Source organism: Triplophysa rosa, linkage group LG5 (genome assembly GCF_024868665.1).
Source record: "Triplophysa rosa linkage group LG5, Trosa_1v2, whole genome shotgun sequence".
NCBI classification, from domain to species: domain Eukaryota; kingdom Metazoa; phylum Chordata; class Actinopteri; order Cypriniformes; family Nemacheilidae; genus Triplophysa; species Triplophysa rosa.
In genome coordinates, this window is record NC_079894.1 from 13,258,944 (window position 1) to 13,271,026 (window position 12,083).

Below are 12,083 nucleotides of genomic sequence, written 5' to 3' on the forward strand. Positions count from 1 at the left end.
TATATATATACCTATACGCTTTATATATATATATATATATATATTTACAGTATTAATTTGATACACAACTTTCCTTTGAAATAATGGGCTAGATTATTCTCAAAATAAAAACCGGTTTACTACCGTCCAGACAAAATAAAAGTCTAACAAATAACGTTTTGGCATCCTGCTATCAAATGAACAACAAAAACAGCGTTTGACAGAAAGCAGGGTTCTGTAAATTGTAAACGTGACGAGTCATCTGATTGGTTATGGTGACCATGGCGTGTGTGGTCCAATAATAGTAAACAAATCCTGCACAGTGCATACGCATGCGCACTGACCGAGATGTAATGGAGGTTTGTCAAGAGAAGCGTCTGCTGTTAGCACAAAACATCTTTGCGAAGGTTTAGGGCACCTATTAAGGTTTATTTCGACGGAGTTGGTAAGTGTTTGTGTATTAAGTTCTTGTTGTTTTTATATTGCTGTGATTTCGATGATATACGGTTTAAATGGATTGTAAATAGTGGGGAAGTTGCTGGCTCGGAAGAGCTAACGTTAACCGCTGCACTTTAACTACTGCAACAAACGTTAGTTTACCAAACTATGCACGTTATATAATTTATGTTGCGCTTGCACTGCGTAGATTTTAAACACCTCGTTATGTACTACATATAGTTTCGATGTATTTATTTATCTGATGCTTTTGTGCGAGGTTGTACTTGACGTTTGGCCTAACTTGTTAGCTTAGCCTTACGACTTTTAAAGAGACCGCAGGTGTCGACCAATCGGCAGCGGAGTTTCAGCACACAGGGTGGAGCCTTCTAATGGGCGTTGCGTGCATTGTGTGTATGGAGTACGAGTTTTGGCTGATTTCTGTTATGGACAATTGGCCAACAAGTCTTGTTCGCAAAAGTTGTAGTGATTGTCAGGTGTTTTTATGTGACGTATTGTTTCCCAACGTCTTATTTAAAACTTAGCTGTGACATGCAATATGTGGAATACGCTAATCAGTGGGGCGTTATCAAACGGAAGTCAGATGTACTATTATTATGACTCTAGCTGTTATTCTCTGGGAAAATCCATATAATAATTATAATAATAATATTGTCTTCACAAACAAATTCTAGTGTTTATTCATTGCTGTCAGCATAATTTGATGGCTTTTTTGATGTTTTTTTCTATAGTAGATTAATATATATGTGAGCAAGAGGTGTACCATTCAATTTTAATAGTTACATATTAAAGATACAATTACAATTTTCCTCATATTTATCATACAGGACTTGAAGACAGACAGTAAAGATGGCATCTGACACGCCAACGTCTAAGGGGATTATGACATTTTACCCCACAATTGAGGAGTTCAAGAACTTCAATAGCTACATTGCATACATGGAATCCCAAGGTGCACACAAGGCAGGCCTGGCCAAGGTTTGAAGAAAAGTCTTTACCCGTTAACACAGATGGAATCTGCTGGCTTTCTTTACATTCTCTGATGTTTAAAATCTGTACAATTCTGTGAACATATATTTAAATCTCTATTACTAAAAAGTCATAAAAATGAGATGTATATTTGTGTATTTGGTCAAGAATTTTGTGCATGCTACATTGTGCTGATGTGCAATGTGGATTTGTGCATCAGGCTCTTTACTTAACTAAGCATGTTACACTTGATTCTGCTGACCGACAGATCGTCCCCCCCAAAAGCTGGAAACCTCGCCGTTCATACGATGACATTGATGACCTGTTAATACCTGCACCGATTCAGCAGGTTGTGACAGGGCAGTCAGGGCTGTTCACCCAGTACAACATCCAGAAAAAAGCCATGACCTTGAAAGAGTTTCGCAGAACTGCCAACAGTGACAAGTAAGTGTTGCATGACTGAAACTGCTTATTTTCTAGCGTGAACGATTTATAACCACGTCTGCTTTTTCTATTTGAGGTTTTGCAGCCCTCGATATGATGATTTTGAAGAGCTTGAAAGAAAGTACTGGAAAAACGTAACATTTAACCCTCCCATTTACGGAGCTGATGTGAATGGCAGCCTTTATGACCCGGTGAGTAAGCACTTGTGTCCAGTTTTTAAATATTTCAGTTTTGCTTCAAGGACGCCCTATTGTAAATAGATCCATTGTTGTCTTTTTCATGCCCTGTTCAGGATGTGAAAGAATGGAACGTGGGACACTTGAATACCATACTTGACACTGTGGAGCATGAGAGTGGTATCACTATTGAGGGAGTAAACACGCCCTACCTCTACTTTGGCATGTGGAAAACCACTTTTGCTTGGCATACAGAGGACATGGATCTCTACAGCATTAATTACTTGCACTTCGGGGAGCCAAAGTCCTGGTAAATTGTTTGTAAAACCTGTGGGTTTTATTTTGTTAAAATAATCAAATGTGACAAATGTCAGGTATATGGATGATTGTTGTCGAAGCGATGTGTGCCGATGCAAAGTGGTAAATTTATTCTTGAATGGCCTCACAGGTACTGCGTTCCTCCAGAGCATGGAAAGAGACTGGAGCGCTTGGCCAAAGGTAACGAGGTGGAGCCTATTTGTACATTTCGCATGCTTAGCTTTTTACAATAACGTTGTTGTGTTATCTTGCAGGATTTTTTCCTGGAAGTTCACAAAACTGTGAAGCATTTCTTAGACACAAGATGACTCTTATTTCCCCTTCCATTTTGAAGAAGTATGGCATTCCGTTTGAAAAGGTGGGGTTTTATTCATGCATGTATGTATGTATATATATGTATACAGTATATGTATGTGTATGTATGTATATGTGTACAGTACATTTATGTATTTGTATACAGTTAGGTCCATAAATATTTGGACAGAAGCACATTTTTTGTTATTTTAACTGTGTATGAAAGTGTTTTCGAGTTACAGTTTTATAATAGATATTGTCTTAAAGTGCACACTCTCAGCTTTATTTAGAGTGTATTCACATCCAGATTAGCTGAAGGATTTAGGAATTACAGCTCTTTAATATGAAGCGCCCCCCTTTTTCAAGGGACCAAAAGTAATTGGACAGTTGAATCAAAAGCTGTTTTATTCACATGTATGGGCTTTTCCTTAAATAATTTCTTCATAAATGAAGCATGTTAAAGGTCTGGAGTTGATTCTACATGTGGTGTTTGCATTTGGAAGCTGTTGCTGTGAACCGACATCATGGGGTTCAGGGAGATCGCCATGCAAGTGAAACAGACCATAGTTAGATTTCAAAAACACTACACATCCGGACGTTGTGAAGGTGTTTTTCTTTATCATGGAGAGGATAATGTCATCATCCACCACTTTGATCTCATATGGACGCCCAGGATCGTTTTGATACTGAGCTCAGCGGTGTGTTTTTTTTCCCCCAGAATGTCCCAAATTGTTGATTTGGCCGCTCTTAATGTTCCTGGCATCTTTCTGACGGATGTGTAGTGTTAAGACAATATCAATTATAAAACTGTAACTCGAAAACATATTGATACACAGCTAAAATAATAAAAAATGTGCCTCTGTCCAAATATTTATGGCCCTAACTGTATATTATATTTATGTACAGCATATGTATATATGTATACTGTATGTGTGTTCAGTAATACAGTACGTAACATCAGTCTTGTGATGTCATTTTTTAGATCACTCAGGAGGCTGGAGAATTTATGGTGACTTTTCCATACGGCTACCACGCAGGCTTCAACCATGGTTTCAACTGTGCTGAATCTACAAACTTTGCCACCAGACGATGGGTCGACTACGGAAAACAAGCCATTCTGGTAAAAATATATAATAAAATTGTCCCTAAAATACTTTCTGTATGTCAGCAACCTTTATCCCCACACTGCTTATACACCATGACTTATACAGTCTCGGTATGTTGTTGTCTCAGTGTTCTTGTAGGAAAGACATGGTGAAGATTTCCATGGATGTGTTTGTAAAGAAGTTTCAGCCTGAGCGGTACAAGCTGTGGTTGGCGGGGAAGGATAATGCTCCCATTGACCACTCCAAGGCCACGCCCTAGGCAGCTGAGTTTTTAGGTGGAGAGGCTGGAAAGAGTGGCACTCAGGAACTTTGCATCGAGAACCAAAGTAGTGAAGGCCAAAAGAAGAGGTGAAAAATATAAGCGATTTTCAGTTTATATGATCCTTTTGCATAGTGATTGCTTATGCAGTTGTTAAGAATATCACATTTAAGAATATCTGACTTGTTTTTTTATTAAATTAGCCCAGCCAAACAGAGGATAGGAACAAAAAGGCACCGAGTATGTCTGGATTTACCAGAAGAAGTTCTTCCAAAGACTGAAATGAATGACGTGGAGGATGAATATGGCAAAAAGGGACGATATGGAGGTGCATATTGTAGCTATGATCTAATAATCTCAGGGTTTACTTTGTAAAATCATGAAAATAATCATTTGTATTCAATTATTTCAGATGACAAAGACACCCGGCTACTTCCAGTTATCCGAAGCACTACATCGGCAGAGCACATCAAGAACGCAAGCTGGGGAGCAGCTACCTCCATTTCTAAAACTACTGCCCCGTCCTCAGGCTGTCCACGGCCCTTTCCAAAACATAATCTATGCATCGCATCTCTTCCTACCGTTCCTCACTGCCTGTCAGCCGTGCCACGGGTTTCCTCCAAACCAGGTGTGGCCAGCCTTCTCTTTCATCGGACCCTGAGCCCTTCAGATGCTCTGCAGGTCCACAGCTATGCCGCCAGATCAATTCTCCATAAATCTCAACATCCTAGCACAGTGAAGCCTAGAGAGGACCTCAGAGAACCAGACCTCAGAGAACCAGACATCAAACCAGATGTTATGCCAAACTCTCACGTGCCAGAACCGAACACGGTAGAGGTTGGTACTCCATTCGCGTAGTGTGTTTGTGTATGAGTATGATGAGATGCTCATGTACAGCTTTTTTTAAATATCTATTTGGAATAAACCTAACTCCACTGCATTATGAATGCATCATGTTTTTTCATTCGCTTGCCTTTGGCAGGTGTGGCAGAAAATACATTTTCCTACCCTGCCTGTTTACCAGCCACCTAAACCGTTTCAAATGCGTCTCCTATCGTTTTCCTCAGAATGAAATGGAGGGTGAAAAAGAGAATAAGAGCATGAAGAGGAAACTGCAGCCGCTCAGCATGCTGCCGCGCCTTCATCCCCTGCTCCGAGAGAACTCCAGTGATGATGGTTAGAACCTGCTGCGTGCTTGTTAGTTTAGGTTCATGTCCTTGTTTGTATTCCCTCATTAACTCCTCCACCCCACAGACATCCAGGAGCCAACACCTGAGCCTGAGGAAACCGATCCCTGGGCGAGATTACTGGCTCCCATGTGGCAAAGCAAACCACGTGACTTTAGAGTTGAGAAGGATTTCAACTTTCGCATGGGCCAGCAGCCTCCGTACTGTGCCGTGTGCACCCTCTTTCACACGTATGAAGAGGTATGACACTCACAGTTCATGGTTGGATCTAGAGACTTGAAGCTGCAGTTCAATCGAAATTGTAATTGGTTTGTTTTGAGCCCTCCAACATAGCAGCATTGATTCAACCAGTTGTGTGAATGTGGGGCCAGATTACATTTTTAATCATTTTATTTGATCTAAACCTTAAAGCCAAGTCATTTTCCCTTTATATTATGCAAACTGTGACTGTTAAAATCTCCTTACTGAATGTGATCTACACTCTGGTGGTTCTTTTATATAGAGTGACATCATCAGCCTGAAACAGAGCAGTTGTGCCAGTGATGGAAGAGACAAGCAGAGGTCCAAACCACTGATTCCAGACATGTGCTTTACCAGCAGCTCTGAGGGACATCTGTCCACCACTCATCTGGAGCAAGATGGCACCAGCCAACTAGTCAGCTGCTCTGTGTGCAGTGTGCGCGTACATACCAGTAAGCTCTTCGTTTAAATTACTGACGGATTTAATGCTGTTTGATTATTTTGTATTTATTATGCAGAATTATTTTCGGGTTATTGCTGTGAAGCAGTACTATTTAGTAATTGGTTTAGACTATTGTTGTATGTATTGTATTAAGTCTCTCTAAAATCCACATGAAAACGGTTAATGTACAATGTACAATGAATGGCAAGAATAGCAAACGACAGTAGATTTGAAATGGAAGCATTATCCCTGGAATACGATCCACAGTCCTTCACAAACAGGCATTCAGACCAGGCTTTTCTTGATTCAGTGACTTCCTTGAATATTAAAGGAACATTTCACCCAAAAATGAAAATTCTTTCACCATTTACTCACCATCAAGTCGTTCCAAAACTGTGTGAAATTCTTTGTTCTGTTAAACACTAGAAAAGATATTTTGAAGAGTGTGGGAAACTAAACTGTTCTGGGGCACTATTGACTACCATTGTATGTTTTTTCTGTACTATGGTAGTCAATAGTGCCCCAGAACTGTTTAGTTTCCCACATTCTTCAAAATATCTTTTCTAGTGTTTAGCAAAACAACGAAATTTACACAGGTTTGGAACAACTTGAGGGTGTGTAAATGATAGAATTTTCATTTTTGCATGAACTATGCCTTTTAGTCATGTCTCAATAAATATCTTGTTTTAGTGCCGTTTCGAGGCAACAAAATAATATAGGTTGCATTTTGTGTTGACTTTTGCTATCAAACTGCAAAATCACGATGTTAGACAAGCACAGCTAATGTTTTGTCACGTTGACTCTTCATCCACAGGTTGTTACGGTGTGTCTCAGGACACAAAGCTGGATGACTGGAGGTGTTCCCGCTGTGAAGCTAACGCCATAACTCAGGTTAGCTTTAAAGTAAAATTCATCTTTAAAACCTCTGCCAGACATGAGGGCGTTATCGCGCCGTGATGTTGTGCTTGACAAGGCTTTTCCACTTGCTCTCATTTTCCCTCATCTGTTTAATTCCCAATTCAGTCACTGATTGTTTGTGTCTCCCTCAGGATTGCTGTTTATGTCCTCTGAGAGGAGGAGCGCTGCAGAAAGCCAACAATGACAAGTAGGTGTACAGGGCCTCTTGCTCAACGCACTTTCAATTACTCATTCTAAACTCAAAAGGCACTTGTGTGAACTGACTCTCTCAGCAGCTGACAGCGTGTCATGTTAGGCGGTTGTACCTCTAGCACCGATGAAACCTGCTGAGACTCAACCTGTGTTTGTCTTACAGGTGGGTTCACGTGTTATGCGCTGTGGCCGTGCAAGAGGCTCGCTTCGTGAACATTGCAGAGCGCAGACCTGTCGACCTCAGTAATATACCGCTGCAGAGGTTTAAGCTGGTGAGTGAATGTTCTGCACTAAAACATGCTTGATTTTCTGTTACAGTGTAAATTCATTCTAAGTGACATGCGGAGAGAAATCAGTTTATGTGACTATTTGAATGTTATCAAAGCAGCACAAAACAACGAGGATTTGGATGAGAAGGTTAAACAAATGTATTAATGGGCAAAATAACTTATTTATATATTTGGGCTGTCACGATTATTTAATAATCGTCTCATCGCAGTGGTTTCAGATCATCGCAATTATTGCACATCTCTATAGAAGACACAAGGGGGAGCTGTAGTGCCTGCATATTTTAGTGTATATATTGTAACTAAATTATGGTAATATTGGTAAAGTGTACCACCACAACACCATCACTTTAAAGCAGATACCATAAAAAATAACCTGCAGTACAATTTAATATTATTTAAGCTAATCTCAGTGTGAAAACGCATTTACTTGGGGAAGTGACATCATGTGCATACCCTCTATACTAGCTACTAGCTAGACCGATAACCAGCCTCAAACCGGAAGTTAATTTCGGTCTAGGCGCGTGCATCCTATGAAACCGCGTATTGGCAGCTCTAGTTTTATTTTATCAGATGCTTCATTGCTGCCTGTGGTGTCAATACTGACATACAACAAGCTGATAATTATACCTGATATTACACCAGTACGTGTGTCACTTTAGCCCAGCCTAACCAAAGCTCATTTAGATGTCTTTTATGCTAACATAACCGCGAAGATGTGTTTCTTTACAGAAATGTCAGTACTGTCGTAAGTGGGTGAAAAAAAGTTCAGGCTGCTGCGTGCAGTGCTCGCACGGTCGCTGCTCCACTTCCTTTCATGCCACCTGCGCACAGGCCGCAGGAGTTCAGATGCACCCAGATGATTGGCCCTTCGTCGTCTACTTTACCTGCTGGAGACACAAGGGTGGCATCCAAGTGGAGGTATATAAACACAACAACACACTGCAATAGACACAACAGGTAGGAGCGACTTGGCAGAGTGCGTTATGATAGCTGAACAATTCAAACATACAGTAAATGTAGAGTACTGGTTTTCCACATCGTCATTGGAAGCAAGCCAGTGTCCTGACACGACCTCTCAGTTTGTCGTGTAACAAAGAATCCCTTTGTAATCATATTTATTTCATGGTGGTTTGTTGACTGTTCATTTTCGAGTGTGAACATAATCTTACATTACACAAAAGTGGCCCCACAGAAAAAAAGAGATAAGCAAAGACAGATTTTCTTTTTTTTTGGTGGCCTGAATATTGCAAATATGTGTCCTATCTGTTTTGTAAGTTACTTTTTTTATACATAGTCATTCTTAACTGTAAAAAACAATATTGTAAGATATCTTTAATATTGACTTGAGTTGTACTGTGATGTGTTAGTTGATGTGTGATCATTGTTGTTATCATCTTCAGCGCAACAGGACATCTATGCGGGAGCTGGAGAATGGACAGAAAGTTATCTGCAAGCACAAAAACAGCCGATATTACCACTGTGAGGTGGTCGAGCTGACCAAAGCCACCTTCTACGAGGTCATCTTCGATGATGGCTCATTTAGCGACAACCTGTTCCCTGAGGATATAGTGGTAAGAGCCCAAATGATGGCTGTCATTCAGTGATTAAATGTAAAGACGTTATGTGTCTGAAGCAATGCTGATCTTTATTTCCCAGAACAGGGACTGTCGGCAGCTTGGCCCGCCATCAGAGGGTGATGTAGTTCAGGTGCGCTGGACAGATGGCCTGATTTATGGAGCCAAATTCGTGGCTGCCCATATCATCCCAATGTACCAGGTCAGAGGACAGTAAACACATTTGTGCACACCATGTGGGTTAGAGTTTATTGAACTTCAGACGCGACGCAGCAGCAAGGCAAAATGAATATAGTGGTCACGCTGTAGGATCTCTGTGTTCAGTGTAAACTGAGAATTTTATGTTGTGGGATTGGAGAAGCAAGCAACTAATGTGTGTTTGTATACTGTTTAAAGTTTAATATGACAATATACACTACTATACATGTGCAATAATACTATACAGTCATTTTCCATGATATTTGCCCTTATTCCATGATGTTTGACTTAAAAATGGCTCTTTTTAACAATTTTCCAGGTGGAATTTGAGGATGATTCTCAGCTTACTGTAAAGAGGGAAGAGCTGTACAGTTTAGAAGAAGAGCTGCCCAAACGCGTCAAGACTCGCCTGGTGAGTGATTTCATGCATGGATTATACATCATAGCGTGGGTCAAAAATGCATTTTTTGCATAAGTGTAATTTTCATTTTTTATTTAAATATATTTTTATCTCTATTACAATGGCATTAACAATTTTTTTCTAATACGTATGTGTGACAAAACATTGCTGGTCATTGTCTCTCTTCTTTATAAGTAGCATCATACACTCCCACATTGTTAGTTCCTCAATTTCATTGGTTCGTTGGTTTAATAAAATATTTCAATTGTCACAACTGTAAATGTCTTGGATAATCTTCGGATGGTAAATTATTTTACTGAAGTAAAAAAAATCATTTGAAAATATACAAGTTGCGACAAGTTTTCTTCCTTAAATTGTGTAATTTACATCAGTAGGGTCAAAATATAATTCTTAACATTTAAACAATGTATTATGTTGCAGTTGTTAATATTTCTGGTAAATTGGCTTGTAACACCATTTTACTCAACAAACCACATTTCACTATCAGTTTTGGCCTCTGGGTATTGACGGTTTCAGCAGCAGTAACAACATAAACAAACGTTATGTGGCCCAAACTTCAAGTTGACTTTTTTCCGCAGAGCACAAAAGAAGATATTTTGAAGAAAGTTGATAAACGAACAGCACTGGCACCCATTCACTTCTATTGTATGGACACAAAAGTGAATGGGTGCCAGTTACCAACATTCTTCAAAATATCCTATTTTTATGTTCTGCAGAAGAAAGAAGTCATACAGGTTTGAAATGACAAGAGGGTGAGTAAATGATGACAGAAGTTTTATTTTTGGGTGAACTATCAGTTTAACTTCCGGTAGACCTTAACAAAGAATCAATAACTGTTGAGTAGTTTTAATTTAATCCAAAAAATTAATATGAATATGAATAGTTATATTATAAACAACTAGGTTAACTTTGAGTCAGGTGCGGGAGTCTGATAAAACCGTCTATAAGGCTGAGAAACAGTGTTGCTGTTCCAATGCACCTGTGGTCTATAAATTACATTAAACGTATTCAATTAATATTTCTCTCCGCAGTCTGTGGCATCGGACATGCGCTTCAAAGGAGTGTTTGTAGAGAAGGATGTAGAGCAGGACTCGAAAAGACAGCGAGTGATCAACTCTCGCTACAGGGAGGATTACATCGAACCAGTCATCTACAGGGCCATCATGGAGTAATTTGTTCCCCACAAACTGCATGGTCAACACACATATCCAACAATACAACAAACAGGCCGGACCGGATGCTTTGATGTTTTAAGTGGACAAATAGAAGGTCACGCTATTGGACAACTGGAAATACACATCCACCACTGAGCAGATTGTTTTAAAAACATCACGATCAAGTTTTAGACCTTCAGGCCGAGTATGGATTTTTGCTGGTGTTCTCACTGTGAAGAAAAATATCTTCAGCCGTCAAAGGCACAGATGAGAAATATTAACAGGATTAAACGGAACAGGCATGTCTTGTGTAAGAATGTTTGTTTGTTCAGACAGCACACAACTGGCTCAGGCTCAGTAGGAGGGTTGGACGGCTCTTTGACTCCCACTATCTTCAGTCAGATGGTGGTAATGTTTTTAATCACATCCCTGCAGACCCACTGGCTGACTGCACACAAACAGACCTTTAAACCATCGGACGGATCATTCGTCGGTTTGGACGTGCCGTCCGGCTGACCTCTTTTAGTGGGTCGTCGAAGTGCTTCGCAATATCTCATGGATGAATCTAGTCTTTATTAGTATGAGCGGCTCTTTGTGTGATCTACTGTAAAGATGAGACATTATAGAAATCCTTAGCTTTATACTTTCACATTTAGATCAGGATTCTGTTTTATTTATATTTCTGTCAAAGTGCAAGGAATGACAGTTTCCTAACTGCATATTAGTTTAAGTAACTTTGTTTGTAAAAAGATGTATTTATGTGTTAAAGCAAAACATTCTCTACTTTTTCTACTGTTTAGTTGCATTTCTATGCCAACACCGGTGAGGGTTACTTGTGACCGATCGTGGTCAAACCAGTGCATTTATCAACAGGTTTCTCTTTCTTTAAATTTCAAGTTGAATTGTTCCTATAGGGCAGGGAAGGCAACCTCTTCAAGCACTTCATTTCAAGTGTACTATGAAGGGTGCCTCATTTGAATCATTTACATTAAAAATGCATTTTGTGAAGATTTCTTTAGCATTGTATAGCATTCTCATTCACAGACCCTTGTTTTGTGTAGTAGGCATTAAAATCTTTTGTCTTGGACTATGGATCTACATAGTTTTTAAACGAACATTATTTTTAAATTAAAAACAATGTCTCCTCTCCCTATGAACTGTGTGGTCATTTGTCTCTTTCAGCTTCAATTAGTGTGATTTGATTGACATCACAGTCGGTAAACATGCCTTACACAACCTGTTTAAAAATATTTTGTGTACTTTATCACTTCTTCTTAGTCTGTTTATGCATAAACCATCAAAACAAGCAATTTTAAACACTGTAAATCCTGTGAAAGCTGCCTGCTTCCAGACAGGTCAAGTGTGTTTTATTTTTATCAGGTGAAACCCATGGGAAATCATTGTTTAACTCGGGCATGTTGTTTTTGCGTTATCAAGCTCCAGGAAAACGCTCTTCCCAGGGAGCA

General features: G+C 39.6%; 1 protein-coding gene across 1 annotated transcript; it reads left to right on the forward strand.

The window, feature by feature from the left end:
- Positions 1 to 298: 298 nt before the first annotated feature.
- Positions 299 to 11,845, forward strand: kdm4ab (lysine (K)-specific demethylase 4A, genome duplicate b). The gene is given in 22 exon segments (XM_057334761.1): positions 299 to 424; positions 1,263 to 1,413; positions 1,673 to 1,848; positions 1,925 to 2,039; positions 2,141 to 2,334; positions 2,473 to 2,522; positions 2,597 to 2,700; positions 3,619 to 3,756; positions 3,870 to 4,090; positions 4,205 to 4,329; positions 4,414 to 4,838; positions 5,069 to 5,177; positions 5,256 to 5,428; positions 5,691 to 5,880; positions 6,685 to 6,761; positions 6,920 to 6,975; positions 7,144 to 7,252; positions 8,000 to 8,188; positions 8,671 to 8,841; positions 8,927 to 9,046; positions 9,362 to 9,454; positions 10,495 to 11,845. Coding segments are annotated over 21 exon segments (3,105 nt in total). The 5' UTR covers positions 299 to 424; positions 1,263 to 1,284; the 3' UTR covers positions 10,636 to 11,845.
- Positions 11,846 to 12,083: the final 238 nt, after the last annotated feature.